The sequence below is a fragment of the Benincasa hispida genome, chromosome 6, assembly GCF_009727055.1.
Source record: "Benincasa hispida cultivar B227 chromosome 6, ASM972705v1, whole genome shotgun sequence".
In the NCBI taxonomy this organism is placed as follows: Eukaryota; Viridiplantae; Streptophyta; class Magnoliopsida; order Cucurbitales; family Cucurbitaceae; genus Benincasa; species Benincasa hispida.
In genome coordinates, this window is record NC_052354.1 from 21067761 (window position 1) to 21085167 (window position 17407).

Below are 17407 nucleotides of genomic sequence, written 5' to 3' on the forward strand. Positions count from 1 at the left end.
TCCTAATTCTCACTAGGTTGGCAGAAATTATGAATCTTCTTGTAGGATTAAAAAAAGACCCAAAAATTCCCACATTTTTATGTTACAAAACGACATTTTTTTAATTATTACAAGACACATGAACTAATATAAAAAAGGGTCTTATAATATTGTACAACAATTTCCTTATGCGGGTAAAGGAATGTGTGAGTGGTGGGCTAAAATAATAAGAAAAGTAATAGATTAGACGTACAAGAATGAATTTTGATCTTAGTATGGTTTTTGCCTGCGGCCATGGGAATGTGGTGCTGAAGAAGGTGGTCTCCCGTTTCCTCTTCTATCAAGCGCTGAATACTTATTTCCATATTGGTGATGCAGGGCGCCATGGTTGGCTGGTGGAGGCTGCCACACACCACCGTGATGTTGCTGACTACTCCCCGGACCGGCAGTCAGTTGGTTGTAATTGTAACCACTTTGATAAGTTGGAGGATGGTGTGATGAAGGTCTATTATGAGGATAGGGAGGCACATCACTGTGGCCTCGCCACGATGTTGATGCCGATGGGTAATAAGCTTCAGGATTCTCACTATAATGTTGGGAACTCACTTGATTGTGTGCTGCTCTACTATTGTAGTGTTGGGAATGAGGTCTCATGTCGCGGTGGTGGTGGCTTGGGAGTGGCTGATGGTACCTTTGATCTTGGTGGCTGCGTGTTGTGTTGTGATGACCTTGGGAGTAGTTCGGTCTGGCACCTGGTGGCATTCTATAGTCTACTGCTCGATCTCCTGATCTATAATCTATATGTGGATGTGGAGGAGGTTGGCCAGGGATGTAGGGTTGCGCTGTATGGGGGAGCGGGGGTGCCTGCCAATTGTTATGACCATGACCTGTGCGATCTCCCCCCCTAACCTGCAAGCTGTTAACAACAAGTCTATGTGCTGCATCCCCTAGTTGTCGACCTGAAATCGCTCCAGGAGGATTTGGCCTGGAAAAAAACAGAATATGAACACTCACCAAAAGAAATATAGTTTCGGAATACGACTTCCAGTTTCTGTACTGTGCATCCCCTACCTTCCATTCTCATTGTATCTTCCATTGTCTTGATGATGATGCCTCCTCCCATTATCTTCATGCCATAAAACGGGTTCAGGTTTCAGGTCACCCATGCTCACAACCTGTTCAAGACAATGTCATGTGAATTAAACAACAGGAAGATACTGGGTGTGTTGACGTCAGTAAAAGCTAAAAGAATAAAGTACCTTAGGAGGAAAGTTCACTCCAGCAGGCGGTTGGGTGATATGCTTGTGTGCATCTGGAAGTCGATATATAGCACATCTAGATTTTGGGGGTGGGTGAAGAAAAGAAAAGAAAAGAAAAGAAAGACGCCGTGATCAGTATTTTTTGTTTCATCAAACGTCGAATTTGGATATGGTGCTAAACTCTTACATGACTTGGTTGTCTATAATATCCTCCAAGCCCTCAACTGGAGACCTGAATATAGGAGGGCAGAGCTCTCCCAAACATGGAGAGAGATAACCATTCATTCCTTCACTGCAGTTAACCCTAAATCAAATCAGAATTAAGTTTTAAACAGAACATAACAACTACTACCAAGCACTTGATTGTCAACAAAGTTTGGAGAGGACGTAAACGACATTTCCTAGAGACCAAACTGAAGTCCAGAAAATCCATCAAAATAAACCATACAATTAAAGCATCATCTTAAAGTTAACACTCTGACTCAGCTATCATATCAAAGTTTATCAGATTTGATGAATTCGAAAATACACGAGTCAGGACGATGGGATTATGCCCATCATGATTGTATAAATATGCTCACAAATAAAAGATTTTTACATGATACAAACCTATGTTCAGGGTTTATCTTCTCCTTGACCTCAGTACGATCTCTTTCTGCCAACTGCTTACAGCGGTTGTCAAGCGAGTATATACTAACAGAGAGTGGGTGAGAAGATGTAACAAAAAGCATGTCAAACATCACACTGTTTCTTCGCGCTTCTTCTTCCTGCAGAAATGTAAGACCTTCAATTATTCAAAGAGTAACAAGTATCATCTACAGTCTACACCTCATCAAGGAGGAAAATACAATAAAGCAAAAAAGGCAATGCACGTGTGAACCACAAGATAGTAACATACCGTCAACGTATGCTCAACTTTTTCAACCTCTGCAAGAAGGCGGGTTTCATCAATAAAAGGCAATTTTGCAATCCCCTGCAGAATAGTTGGTATAAATTATAAAAAGAAGCAATAACACACAACATAATTATAAAGCCCATTCATCAAATTAAAGAATAAAATAACGGGTGAAAGCAACCAACCTGCCAGGAATACCGTTTACCATTCATATCCACTTCAAAATCTGACACATCAAACCAGAGTTAGAGGGGGGATAAAACTTGATAACCATAAAGCAGACATTTTTAACCACATGTTGTACCTGTAGGATAGAAGTCAATAATAGGCGAGTTCTGATCGGTCATCAATTTCCGATACTGCTCAGGGAGGGCGTGCGCACTGCAAAAAGTTCAATGTAAGAACCCTCTGATAAAAGGAAATACCATTTTTTAGAGAGAAAAATTCAGACCTAGCAGCAGGGAAGACACCCAGTAGTTGATTAAATGGCTTGAAGGGAGTGCCTAAATTGAATGATATATTCAGCTCACCAAGACCTTTGAGATCGGAAGCAAATGGTGCATAGTGATATGGATAAAACCTGAGGAAGAAAATGACAAAAGTAAGCAACAACATGAACATCACAAGAATAAGAAAAAATAAATACATTTAGTACCCCGTTACAAATACGAAAATGAGATTACAATAAAGGCACATGGGAGCTTATGATTTTTTCTTTTTTTTTTTTTTTTGTTCGTGTGTGTGTGCGTGTGTGTGGGGGGGGGGGGGATAAGAAACATTTCATTAATGACTAAGATATCCAAGGAGTACAGATGGATAAACCCAAAAGGGAGAACACCCAAATATATACAAAAGCAAAAACAAAGATTGAAAAATATACGAAAGGAGACCAAGGGAAGGAGAGATAAAAATGTACAAGCCAATCAATAAAAGATAAGAAACAAATAAAGTAGACTGGACCCAAAAACAAACCAGCACCAAGATCCTTGTGGAAGGTGCACATCAAATACGATAAAGATCAAACTTCAAGAAGCCCATCTATGATGAAAGAGAACCATCAATAAACAGAACCGGCATCCCAAAACAAAAACAAAAAATGTGGTCTCACAACAATCTGATGTCATGCTGATTAAGACCCCTCTCTAAACAATGCTTTTGCATTTTTGTCATATGAAATAGAGCTTTTTGTGATTTCATAATTCTCTCGAGCCTCTTTTTTCCTTAGCTGAAAACCGGTTGGGGTGCTGCCTTTTAGTTAGGATCGCCTTTATGGAAAGACCAAGATCTCTAAACCATGAAGCCAATGCCATCAAATATGGAGCAAGGTTGAAAGAACTGGCAATAGCTGGAGGGATAAAATAGTTCCATTCGTCTCACATATGATCATAGATGGAAGAGGGATAGGGAGAAACCGGCGCAGTAGGAATGAGGCTAGATAGATAGGCATCGTGTCGGTGTCCAATGGCAAAGCAATGATGGCCTTGGATTCATTGGTACCAGGGCGAAAGATAGTGGGTTTTGGTAGAAGAGGGAAGAAAGCTATTGGTGGAACTTGTGATGTTAAGGTTGGAAGTGGAAGAGGAAGGATTTTCGGATGATCGGAGAAGAAAAATGAGCTGTTTTGTTGGGCAGAGAAGTTATTTAAAGAATGGAAGATACTTTAACAGATGGAGAGCTATGGAAATCGGATGGAGAGGGTTGCTTAAGGGAGGCACAAAGAACAGATGCTACAGCTGATGGGGAGGGATGGGTTAGATCCGAGAAAGGTTGGCAAATTCCAGCAAAAGTGTCAGTGAGCACATGTTTGGTAAAGGCCTTGGCGTGGTCTAATATTGGCTGGTGTGTAGAGGATCTCCAAATCTGAAGGAGAAATAGTGGATGATAAAAGGACAGAAGTAGGTGGTTGGTTGGCTTCTCCACGGTACTTTTGTACAGCAGTGGCCCCAGTGAGATTGGAAGAATTTGTCCTTTGTGCAGGGGGAGAGAAGGGGCTTCCATGCTCGGTTGTTCACGCACCAGCCATGGAATCACCCCATGCTTCTCGACAATGTACCTAATGTGAGGTAAAGCTTCAAAAAATGGGTCAATGTGGACGATGAAGGAAGATGGATAATGGCCGGTAAAAACCCATGGTTTTTCTTCACTTTCAAACAAGCTTCCATCACGTTCATATGGAATAAGATTTCCTTTGCCACTTCCGAAAACCCCCCCCACAAAGATCAATAAAATTGAAGGACTCAACGAACCACCTATCAACAGGGAGAACTCTAACTTTTATCCATCCCCCATATGAGGGCACCTTGTGATCTTTGCGGTATGCCTCAATGTTCCATGGCTCAAATTTCACCATGAAAGAGCCAACCTTATACCAGTCATGATACTGCTTAAAATCAAACCTTGATCCTTATTTTCAACTGCTAAGATGGCCTTGTTGGGCTGTAGAGGGCTAATGGAGCCAAACTCAGATAATTCCTTTTGCAAAGCCCTAAGAATTTCAAACCAATCGTCATGGAAGTTCTATCGGATGATGATGGTGGTTGTATCAGGGTAGAAGGCTGCAAGCTCACTAGATCGAGGAGGAGATGAAGGTAAAGTGCTATCTGTCAAACAAGAGGGTGCTTTTGGTTGTTCACAAGACTTCTTGTATTTATGGAAGGCATCTTTGTAAGATAAAGATGTGGGTTGGTCTGTTGTTTGATGGTGGGTTGTGTTTGTGGACCATTAAGAAGAGAGAAGCCTTTCCAACCAACTTTGTTGTCAACGGGTAAGATAAGTTTGTTTAACCCTTCATTTAACTCCAAGCTTGGTGATTTTTGCAAAATATCCTTTCCAATTAGAGATTTTCTCCACCCAAAGATCATATTCAATCAGTCTAGACTTTCTGAAGAACTTTTGGTTCAAAGGTGACTCTATCAAAGAAGAAAAAGTAGTGTGCAACCAAGAGAGGAATTCTTTCTTAAGAGAGAGTAAAGGACTTGTCCCTAGAAGGATCACCGTAACCAAGAGAGGAATTCTTTCTTAAGAGAGAGTAAAGGACTTGTCCCTAGAAGCTTCAGTGATCCGAACTCTGAGACTTCTACAGAAAAGGTTTTTCTATCTACAGTGAAGCATACCTTCTCTCTTCCCAACATTCCCCTTAAATGACTGGAAAAAGAAAACTCGTGAAGGCAGGGAGGACGGCTAGGATAGAGGAGATAGGAGAGAGGGAAGAGCATCTTTTCATAAGTCAAGTGACATGGGAACTTATGTTGAGAACCGTGAATGAGGCTTTCTTATTTTTTCAAGAATCAGAAAAAAATAAATAAATACATTTACTTAGTCAGCACCACTCCATTACAGATATTTTCAGATGTCCAAAATCAAATGGATTCAGTAAATACCTATTTAGTGGATTTTTTTTCAAAACATTTTTTTCTTGATACAGTGTTAGTAAGTGTTAGTATGGAAGAATTGGAGATAAATATGTTAAGAATAAATTCAAAAAATAAATGACAAAATATTCGAAATAAAGTTATCTTCCTTTGAAGATAAATTTTCATTTAGAGGACGTCCACTTATCTTAGATAAATTAAGCAATAACATGATAAATAAAAGACAATACGGTGCAGAAACGAGATTAAAACCTCACCATTGCCAAGAACATACACCTTCATAATAATAGTGCATAACCCAACATAGGCCTTCTGTGTATCTCAAAACCTGACAGAACAAAAAATTAGCCTACAATTCCAGCAGATAAAAATAATTAAAAAAATCACCAGTAATTCACGTAAATTAACTTACAACATCATTTCGTATGTCATCAAGTTCCTCTGGAGTATTTGCAGAAAACTTTTCATTATAATACCTCTCTCTCCACCCAGGTATGCCTAATTTAATCTGACCGCCAACATTCATTCAGCTTATGAGATGAGCTTAACACATCGATTATCATACGATACAACTATGATTAAACTTTTTGCATTAAAAAAAAAATCAAACTCATTAGCAACAAGGCAGCATGGAGAAAAAGGAAAACGAAAACAAATCACAATGCAAGGTAGAATGTAAACAATTTAAAATGGTAGAAGTCCAGCGAGTGAAACTTCAATAAAAGATGGAAATTAGAAGTATAAATAGGACATTATGATATATACAAAATGCAGACAAGCTGAAAAAGATATTTTCTAGATACAAACCTTGTCTTCTTCTGAATTATTAGAGTTGAAAACATCAGACTTCTCACGCAGTACCTCCTTGAGCTTGGTCTTCAATTCCTTCTTGTTCTCATGGATCTAGAAGAGAGACAAAAATTAAATATATTAAGTAGCATTCCAGATCCTCTCAATGGTTTACCTGAAAACTCCATGCCAGCAAGGCTCACACCAATTAAAGGTTAGGCATAGAAATAAGCCCTAAAAAATGGCTAATGGAAGTCATAATAACAATGAACTATCTCCTGAAGCAAGAAAACATACATCCATTTCCAAAGTGTTTTCTGCTTCAACGATTGCAGAACCAATAGAAGCCCCAGATGACAGACGTGCAACTTTGTTATGCCGAGCAGAGGTACCACTACCATGAGACTCCAATAGTTGCTTGTTCTTAATGTTCAGTCCTGATAATCTGGATGTGGCTTTTCCCACTCCTGATTGTTCATATGGTGAAGGACAAGGACCAGAAGCTAGACGAGATTCATGAAAACGAGTAACTGCAACTAGGGATGGTAGGACCTGAGGCTCTGCATCATCTCCTCTTCTTATCTGACCTTTTTCACGTTTTATTCTATCTGCCTGCTTCTGAGGTTATAAAAGATAACCAACAGTATGAGAGTAGAAAGTATATCACATAGAAATACAATCAATATGAGATGTAAGAGAATAGAAAGGATATCACATGGAGATACAATCAATCTGAGATGTGAACTGTGATCTACAAATTAACTAAAAGTCTGTTAAAAAATGTAACCCAACATGCAACTGACCTAAACCAACCCAACCTTCACATAGAGATACACAAGAGGAGGGGGGAGAGAGCTAGAGAGGAAAACGGATATTTCTTTGGTGAGGCACACAATTAATAGGTAAAAACAGAAAATTTGTAAAAGAAAATCTATTACAAAGGCAGTGAAAATAGAAAATTTGCTGCATAATTTTGACCAAGAACAGTATGTTGTACAACCTCCCCCACAAAAATGCCCATTTAGAAAATCTTTGTTATTCTCTCAACCCAAAGCAGCAAAAGAAGAGCTCTAGTAGAATTCCTCCAATTTGCTTTTCCATTAAAAGCCACCGCTGAAAAAAAATCACCAGAAGCACAATTTTGATGTCCACATGGTCGCCAAGCCACTCCAAAGACATTACAGAGAAGCCACAACCAAAATGTAGCCCAGAAATAGATGATTTACGGATTCTTCCTTGCACATACAACTCATACAAACTTGGGAGGCAACAGAGAGATGTGGATTGCTTCTATAGACTTTAAAATGAGATTCACACTTGAGGACAAGCGACCATATGAAGAATTTCTCCTTTATGCAGAATCCTGAATTTCCGGATCTTATTAGTCAAATGCCTCGAGCAGAGCACTTGTGTGCAAAACAACCAGATTCAAGTTCCTTTTTTAAGTTTCAATTGCTAATTTTAAGACCTTGTGTAATTACTCTCCTCAAATCTTAACTAACTGAAATGCATTTTTTTAATTTCACAGAAGTTTTCAAGTAATTTCATCTTGTCGATGGAATTTTGTTTCTTAATTCTCGCCTCTGAAAAAAGACTGCCTGATCCTCACCTCAAAACCCCCACCCACCTTTCTCCACACAGAAACAGACACGTACTCTTAAGGAATAAAACATGTAACCAAACACGTATACATGAAAAAGAAGAGAACCTGATGCAGTCTTGCTCTTTTCTGGAATATTTTATCCTCATAACTGCCAACAGCTTGAATAAAATGTTCCACTCTTTGCAAATTTGGCTGACAGAAAAAAATTATAGAAACACATTTCATGCCTGAGCTCTGAGAAAATATAAATTATAGCATAAAACTAAAAAAAAAACATAATTACCTTGCTTCCATCAGTCAAATACCCACCAAGTGCCCTACATTCCTTCTTATACACAGCTAATAGCAAGTTAATTGCGCCCTGGAATTAAAGAACAAAAAAGTGAGTAATACCTCCATACTAACTTGCACCTTCAAAAGGAACTTGCATAAATTGCCAATTTAAAACAATCTTAGATTATTAGAATACTTATAATTTATGTGTTGCAAGAAGAAAAGTCACCTAAAGCTCTTAGGATATATCTGTCTAAATGCAATATATAACGTATTGCTCATATATCCACTAAAAGCTGATTGAAGCTTAGGTTAAAGGACGGACAATAATCAACCTACGATAAAATAAAACATCTGTAAACATAACTTTTGTTTAATGGTATACTCCCCTATAATTCCTTTTTTGTTCCAAGTTTTGAGATTATCAATAATTTTAGTTTTGAGGCTATCAATATTTTTTCTTCCTTCGTAACAGCATTCCTCTGTACACTGTTTTTCATTCCTAATATAGGCTAACAATGCTCACGCTCCCTTCCCTAAAAATTTCCTTTACAGTAAACTAAAAGCTGACAAGTTAGGTGATATCAAGAATGCAAAATAATAATAATAGGAAAATTTAAAAGACAATTTAACAAAAGAAAAACGCAAAACAAAACAACAATAGAGTTCCCAGAGTCTTGAAATAAACTCCATTTGAAAGTCAACAAAACTTCATGAACTTATAAATGGTAAGTTCCAAGTATGGGCTTTACCTCCCGAATCTCTAATGTAGGCATATGGGGTAAAAAGTCATTGCCAACAAAGAAACACATAAACACAAAATCATCCACAATGCGTTCAATGTCGATTTCAAAGGGAGGATTAGGAATACGCATCTCATGTTCCAAGTACTCTCTAAGTGTCCATATATGGAGAAACTGCACAACAAATGAACCGCACAAAGTGAACAACCACAATAGAGCATAAACAATTTGTCCTACTATTTCACCAAAGTACAAAGAATAAATAAGTGAAAATACTACCTGGTAAGGTTTCTTAACTACAACTTCTTCACTTTTCTCATCAAACTCTCCAGCCTTTCTCTTGGCTTTACCCTCACAGTCAGCTGCAAAATGACCCATCTGGCCACATAGAAAGCACTTTTCTTGTTGTCCAGGAGTAAACACGATCTGAAGTTCACAAAGAAACAATTATTGTAGGTAGCTCATGAAATATAATTCACAATTAAATATTTTAAATAATGAACATGTGCCTTGTCCTCAGGATCGGAGTGACACTTGCAAAAATGCCAAATATACAAGGAAAGTTACAAACCTCACGCAGAATTGAAAAATGGACTTCATGGGTAGCCAAGGCTAACATTATCAAATCTGCATCCTGAAATTATAAAATCGAGTGATATACTGTATTCAACAACCATATATAAACACACACACATACACACAAAATCAAGAGGCATGTGAATTACATAAAATAAGCATGGAGAAAAAGATATACCAAACCATACAGGCAGTGACGAGTATTGGGATCAAAACCAGGAAGATTTCTCTGAAGACGAATATACGACATTATTTTGTGTTCCCCTTCACCAGGAACATTGGCATCAGAGAGAATAACCTTCACATTTTAAAAGTATTGTGAATAAGGGCAACAAAGGGCAAAACTGTTTTCGCTATTCAGTAAAACTACAATTTTTAGAACACAAGTTATAAAAGTACCTTGATATTTTTCCAACCAGGGTCATTGTTTAGCCTAAGATGAACATAGTACTGCAACGCAATGGACAGAACTGCCATAAAATCAGTTCCAGGAGTAATCACATTGGAATCAAAAACTTGTGACTCCTGCTTTGGAGGAAGCTTCCGCCCCTCCCTCTCAAACTCTTCTCTCAATCGTGCCTCTTCAGCGGCCTAAGAGAGAGAAGAAAACAGAACTTATTAAATACTCGTACCAGAGATTCTCTTCTCTGTACATAAACGTATACATAAAGTTGATAGTACACATAAAGTTGATATAGTTGAACATTTCCAATATGCATCATACTAAAGCAGGAAAAGATATAATGAAAAGCAATATCTTCCATAGGTTTTATATAAAAAAAACATATTTCACTCAAATATTGGAAAATACAAAGAGATTTCTCCAAAAGTGTTAAAACTAAAATCTCCAACTGGGGGGCCATTTCTTTTGTGGGTTTCTTTTTCTTTTTCTCTTATGTATGCCCTTATATTCTTTCATTTTTTCTTAATAAAAATTCAGTTATTTGTAAAATAAATAAATACAGGATGTAGCTCCAACATCTACTAACTAGTATTCCATTCAACCGAAGAAGAGAATAGCAAACAAAAGCACATACTGCATCTATTGCATCTTTTGCAGCTCTAAATCGTCGAGATCGCTGTTGATTCATTTTTGCCCTAGGGGCAACACCATCTGCACAATCATTTCAACAGGCAATAAATATCAAAAACAGGCATTTTATCAATTTCAAGCAACAAAACATAATTAAATAAAGCTCAGAACTCACCTATAGCCATGTATAGCAATTTTCTAGGCCGAACCATGACAAAAAGCCTATCAATATAATCAAACATGCATTGAAATACCTCGCTAAAAGTTGTTGGAGAAGGCTGCAGAGGCACAATAAAACAATCAAGCGAAGATGCACAAAAAATGTTAGATGAGAATGAAATCTCATATGTATTAAGCTTTTCTATTGAGGAGAGTAGGCATGATCCTAAACTAAAAGCACAATTCATATCAAGTCATACGTGGGCTATATCAGTTGATTTGGAATCTTCAACTAAAACAAATCTCAGGTTCACTTATTCAGTTATTCTAGCATGTGAGATTACTAGCCCAATTTTATTGGAATAAGTCCCTCGACTTGACATCAAACAAATGAACTTTTTGAACTTTTCATCAAGTTGTACCTGAACTAACTACGTTATCTCCCTTGACATTAAATATTTTTAAAAAAATGATCCTGACAACGTTGCCTAAATTCAATAAATTAAACCTCTCCGCCACAGATTTAAAATGTTATCTAAAATGAAACACCACAAATGTCATAACTATATCTTATATGATGCCAAATAGAGAACTCAATATATATGTCAGATTTTTACCCTATCTTCAGGATGGAAGCAAGGATGAATAATGCCATTCATGTCTAGGTAGAGGTTATCGAATTCAAGGTTGTTTGGATTGGGTTTGCTTGTATCAACCGGAATGGCAATACCATCTATTACCACTGGTTCTTCCTCAATCACATCCACAACCACCAAAGGATATTTCTCCGCTAACCATCTATAGAAGGCTGGAACTCCCATGGCTGCTCACAACAAAGGTAATGAAGATTTGTCAAAAATGGACACAAATAAGAGTAAAATAGCAAGTTGACTTGCTCGACGAAAAAACAGAGTTCTTGAGAGAATAATTACGTTTTATAAAACTCAAAAATTGTTGGCAAGATATACAAAACATAAAAAGAAAAGGATCAATCTAAAGAATCCACCTCTCATTCAAGAAATATATATATATATATATATATATATATACAGTGCATGTTTGATTATATAAACATATGTGTGTGTGTATTATATCCCAATTCCCTTCTCTTATAAGTCCCTATTCCCTACATATTCGCTCGACCCCCTCTCCACCTCTGTCCTAGAAAACGTTTTTTCTATCAGACTAAACATCAAACCAGTAAGAGCACTCCTTTCCATGCTCAAATTCCATCAGAAACTTGGCTACGGTAACATGGTGAATGGCTAGGTGAGATAAAAAGGGAACTAAGAAACAACGAGTAAATACTTCTACGAAAACCAACCAAGGGGATAGTCCGACTCAATCTCCCAGTAAAGAATCCAAAAAGAAACAACAGCATTCTGGAATCCATAAAAGGAACTTTAAAAATCGCTTGAGTCATAAAGATCTTTCATAAATATGATTGGCTTTCAATGGCCGGCAGGATTTAAAATTAAAAATTGACCTAATTCGAAATTTACCCTGAGCTGGTTAAACTTTAGAAGACCTGAACGGCGAGCGACTGAAAGATGTAGGGAGCAGGGGAAGATTGGAGCGGACCACGGCGACGGGAAGCTGCAAAAGAAGTTAGTGGGCAGTCGTGCGACTGCGGCAGAACACGGGGTGGCTCGCCGGCGTGGGGTTGCAGCAGAGAGAGAGATAGGGAAAGAAGAAGGAAAAGAGACGGTGGCGGTAGTGAAGGGGTTGCCGGCGAGCGGCGGAGAAGGGGAGCGGAAAGAAAATTAGTGGGCCGGTCAGGGGCGTTGGCGTGAGACTGCGGTAAGAAATCTGAAGAAAGAAGTGGGAATGGGAAAAAGACGAGGGACCGACGATAGGGTTTAGGTTTTTTTTTCATATACAAAAATTTAAATTTTGTTCAAATTACAACTTAGTCCCTAAATAGGCCTCCTTGTATTATCTTTTTTCTTTTTTCTATTGCAACACAATATCAATATTTTTATTTCATCAATATATTTGTTTTTAATGTTATTGCTATGCTATTTTTAATTTTTAATTTAATTGTGTATGTTTTAGATTTTTTGGAATGTTTTTAAATATAGTAAAATGAATCAAAATATTTATAAATATAGTAAAATATCACTGTTTATTAGTAATAGACTTCTATCATCTATGATAGGTATTGATAGATTTGTGTCTATCACGGATAGACCGTGATATTTTGCTATATTTCCAAATATAGCCAATAATTTTTTATTTAAAATCATTTTCCTAGATTTTTCCATCGCATTATCTTTTATATTTGAGTCGCAATGGTGATTTCTTTAATTCTTAAAAAAATGATTTCTTTAATGATTTTTTTCTCTTATTCAAATATGATAGGTGTGCTCATTTCGATTCCTAAGACTTGTGAAAATTTGAATTCCTACATTCATTTGAAACTCAATCACAAACATCTATTTTTAAATTTGTTTGATTAAATTTTTTTTATTTAGGTAATCCACAAATTCGTGTCCTTAAAGTTTGAATTCTAAATAAATTTTGTGATATGGAAATCTCCGATTATTTTGTGATAGGCAGGGTATCCGGTCCCTATTCAGACCCCAATCTCGATCCCGATTAATTTTTGTTTCATATAATACTATATATATATGTGTGTACACACACAAATGTACATTAGATATATATATTGGTTATTGTACACATAAGTAAATGCTTTTTTTTTTTAATATCTATTCGGCCTAGTCATATTTTATTTAATATCCATTTGGCCCATGCCTAAGATCAAAGCCCAAACCAAATCCCAACATTTTTTTCAAAGTTAACCCTAGTCTTTTACACTATCTTATCTATCTTTTCGACTCTTCCTTTCCTTTTCAATTTAAGTTTCGACTTTCAAGCTTCGTCGTCTTTCTCTACTTGCCATTGATTGAAGTTCCGTAGCCATTGTCGTCGATCTTAAGTTTCAGAGCCAACATTGCTAACATTGAGTTGATTCGCCATCAAATTTGTCCTTTATCGCCGCCGTTACTTGACTTGTGAGCGTGGGTGTTTGGAAATCTAAGTTAGCTCCTTTTCTTCTCTCTTGTGAGTTGTATGAATTCTAATTTTTTTTTTTTTTTTTGGGTCTTAGCTGTGAATTTAGTTTAGTTTATGTTTTTGTGGGTGACTTTTGGCGGCCACAGGCATGTTTCTACTCCTTTTTCCTAAGCCCATTTTTATTATTTTGTTTTGTGAAGAGGATAATTAATAATGAAGAAATATAGAGAGACAAGAAAAAAATCATTTCGTTGCTTATTGAGTTTATATATTTATTTATAAAATTAATAATTGTTGGGTGAAAATTCAAGTTAAGAAAAAAAAACTTTTGGTTGAGAATCCCACATTGATCATTTTTTAAGGAGGGTCTCATTCTTGTACTCTCATCTTGGGCTTTGGGTTTAGGCCTCAAGGAGAGTGAGGAGATGGAAAAACGTGGGTATGGTTTAATTTGTTTTTTTTTTTTTTTTAATTAAATATGGACTTTTCCAATGAAATTTTAATTGAAACAAACATTTCTTAGTGCAAATTTGAATAGAATATTATCAATTTTTCTATTAAAAATAACCATTCATAATCCATCAATTATTCTCATTAAAATTCAACTTAAACTTAAATAATAAAAACATCCATCCATAAGTATTTTAAGAAAAGATACAACATGCAACTTTGCAAGGGATGATTCTTGAAAAAAACACAAATATTGTACATATTAATATAAATCAATATTAAATTATTGACAATAATAATAATACATGGATCTTGATCCTCAAGAACATTTTCCAAAACTTTAGCATCTATAGGAGTATGCTTATCTATTTAAGACATGTAAAAAGAAAATTAGATCTCAAATTGTAAATAATAAAAGTTTATTAAATAAATTAAACAATAATACTAATTCATACCTTCCACCCATAACCGATCTTAAGTATATATCAAAGCTTCCAATAAATTTTCATGAATAATACTAAATGCAGATTTAGAAGCAATAATAGTGGTGGGAACGACTAGAATATCTTTTGCAATTTGATACAAAACAGGATACTTCACTCCATTCAACTTCCACCATTGCAAAATGTTAAAGTCATCCGACCGCAGTAGAAGAGACCCATCCAAATAATGATCCAACTTTGATTTGACATTATCAACATCATTTTTAACATTATTAACAAACTCTTCAAACTTGAAATATCGATCTTTCCTATCAACAAGAGCAGTTGAACTACTACTTCCATCTAACCTTGAAGTCGAAGAAGTAATAATTGTAGATGTAGAATGTTGAGGTTCTTCGATTGTTCTTGAATTTGAACTATAAAACTTCATCAAATCACAACATAAGTCTCTAACGCGTTTAATTTCAACAGTATGATGAGATCCATAGATTTGAGGAAAATAAAACTAGATCAATCTCATCTTAAACCTAGGATCTAATACTGTAGCAATTGTCAATATACCATGAATCACACTCCAATATTTTTCAAACTTAGCAATCATTCTTGATGCCATTACTTGTACCTCCTCAACATCATAATTAAGCCACTTAGAAAGTTCCAACCTAATTTCACAAACTTCTTCAAAAAAGACATGGATAACTTGACCAAGAAAACAACTCAATCATCAAGTAAAATGGTTCTAATCTATCACACATTTCTTTTGCAAAATTCCAATCAGTATCTAAAGGAAGACAAGTATATAGTGGTTCACGTTGTTTTAGACAAGGAAAAACATCCTTGTAGTCTAAAGCAGTTTTGAGCATCACAAATGTTGAATTCCATCTTTTAACACAATCAAGACTTAGTTTTTTAGTGCATGGAATTTGTAATTGACGAATTCATTCTTCAAATTTTTCCTTCTTTTGTTGCAGAAAGAGTCCAGAAATGAACAACACCTCTAATCTTCTCTATAACATCTAAAATTACAGTCAAACCATCTTTCACTATCAAATTCAAAATATGTGCACAACAACGAATGTGGAACAAACATCCATGCAACCACAGTGTCCTTAAATCTAACTTCCTTAGTAAAATGTCAACCATTGCATCATTTATTGAACAATTATCTACTGATAAAGTGGATAAATTACGATTTATGTTCCAATAAAAAATACACTTCATTAATGCTTCAGAAAGTAACTATTCAGTATATGGATGTGGCACATGTACAAACCTAGTATAGTAATATTATGTTATAATATGTTAAAATGAAAACTACCAAATGAATAAAAAAAAAAATACATAACAACATAAAATATTTAAATTACCTTAAAAGTCTGCTTTGCAGGACCCAAGAATCATCAATAAAATGTGTAGTGATTGATATGTATCCCTTCTTCTGGCTAGACGCAGTCCACATGTCCATAGTAAGAGCAACCCTACTTCTATTATTTTCCAAAAACTTCATTATTTTAATTCTCTCTTCTTCATAAATTTTTATTATATCTCTCCTCATCGTGGTTCTTGAAATAATCTTAAACAACGGTTGAACACCACTAAAAAACTTTCTAAATTCTTTGTGTTCAACCATGTTTTTTGGATATTCATGTATAGCACAAGCAAGATCTCTTCTAGAAGCTTCATAATCAAAGAGGGTCAGATTTAGGACTACTTTTCCTTCATTGGTTTTAGTGGGTCTCAAACATGATTGCCTAATGTCTCTTTGCTCCGTAAGGGACAAATTTTGAAATGGTCATGTAAATGCTTTGTCCCATTTTTAGATTCCCCTCCTAACTTTTTTCCACAATAATTACATATTGTTTTCATGGTATCATTTTTTTTTGTCTTTTATAATGATTGCATACTACTGACGTCAACCTATTTACTTTTTCGTACATCCTCATTATCATCGGTATATAATGTAATAGGTGTAGATTGATCATTACCACTAGAAACACTGTTCATTGGGGTTGATTCGCTCATGTTCATAGATGTTGGAGTTGAACCACCTTGTTCTAACTCATTATTATTCAATATAGTCATTTTCAAATTTCACCTACAAATAGTCAAATAGTAATAAAACAATCACAAAATCGAACAACAAAAATCGAATTTGTACACCAACAATCAAACTTGTACACTAAATCAAATTTGTCTATTAAATCAAATTTGTACACCAAAAATCGAACAACATAGTAAAAATCAAATTTGGTATGTAAGAACCAATAACAATAACTCATTTTTATCTTCTGCACACATCAAATTCAGACATAAATCAGATCGGTCAGGGATGATTCAATTTCAGACATACAAAAAATCAAATTCAGATTTCTAATAGATTAGATCAGAGATCAGACATACCAAAAATCGGACATACCTTCAGATTTCTAACAATTCATACATACCAAAAATCAAACGAATAACTATAACTCATTTTATCTTCTACACAAATCACAAATCAGATCAGAAAAGTGGAGATTCAGACTTCGGACATACCTTGGGATGAAAAGACGTCGGCGACACTTCAGAGGGGAGATCTGACAGAGGGACACCGAGGAAGACTAATCGAACGCCGGTAAAGGAGTAAGTTTGGTGGATGGGTGGTGGACCGGCGATGGGTGAGACTGATCTAACAAAGTTGCAAGAGAGTTTGGTGGGTGGTGCCTGAGTGGAATAAAGATGCAAGGAAGGATGATGATGAGGAGGTGTGGTAGGTAGGATGGCCGACGACGACGGGGGTGAGGGTGAGATGAGAGCTGAGACAAGGGTGGGTGTGA

The 17407-nt window shown here is 36.0% G+C and overlaps 1 protein-coding gene across 3 annotated transcripts; it reads right to left on the reverse strand.

The window, feature by feature from the left end:
- Positions 1 to 27: 27 nt before the first annotated feature.
- Positions 28 to 12544, reverse strand: LOC120079701 (5'-3' exoribonuclease 3). 3 transcript variants are annotated; one of them, XM_039034019.1, is made up of 24 exons: positions 12183 to 12543; positions 11298 to 11503; positions 10697 to 10799; positions 10526 to 10602; positions 9888 to 10079; positions 9667 to 9786; positions 9484 to 9546; positions 9192 to 9338; positions 8922 to 9086; positions 8180 to 8257; positions 8002 to 8088; positions 6591 to 6911; positions 6312 to 6407; positions 5917 to 6012; positions 5762 to 5832; positions 2585 to 2713; positions 2438 to 2514; positions 2319 to 2359; positions 2137 to 2211; positions 1848 to 2005; positions 1426 to 1530; positions 1239 to 1314; positions 1051 to 1154; positions 28 to 964 (listed from the first exon to the last, which is right to left on the reverse strand). In XM_039034019.1, exons 2-24 carry the CDS (start codon positions 11499 to 11501, stop codon positions 250 to 252), a joined length of 3300 nt encoding a protein of 1099 aa, XP_038889947.1. In that variant the 5' UTR covers positions 11502 to 11503; positions 12183 to 12543; the 3' UTR covers positions 28 to 249. The 3 variants fall into 3 exon arrangements, with proteins under 3 accessions (XP_038889947.1, XP_038889945.1, XP_038889946.1); XM_039034017.1 differs by having other exon boundaries at positions 1426 to 1542; XM_039034018.1 differs by having other exon boundaries at positions 250 to 964; positions 1426 to 1542; positions 12209 to 12544.
- Positions 12545 to 17407: the final 4863 nt, after the last annotated feature.

Excerpts from the sequence above, each read along its gene's own strand:
- LOC120079701 (XM_039034017.1), bottom strand. The coding sequence starts at position 11,501 with ATGGGAGTTCCAGCCTTCTATAGATGGTTAGCGGAGAAATATCCTTTG. Across the intron at positions 2,006-2,136 it reads AAGTTGAGCATACGTTGACG|GAAGAAGAAGCGCGAAGAAA; the intron begins GTATGTTACTAT and ends ACATTTCTGCAG. Across the intron at positions 965-1,050 it reads AGATACAATGAGAATGGAAG|GCCAAATCCTCCTGGAGCGA; the intron begins GTAGGGGATGCA and ends GTTTTTTTCCAG.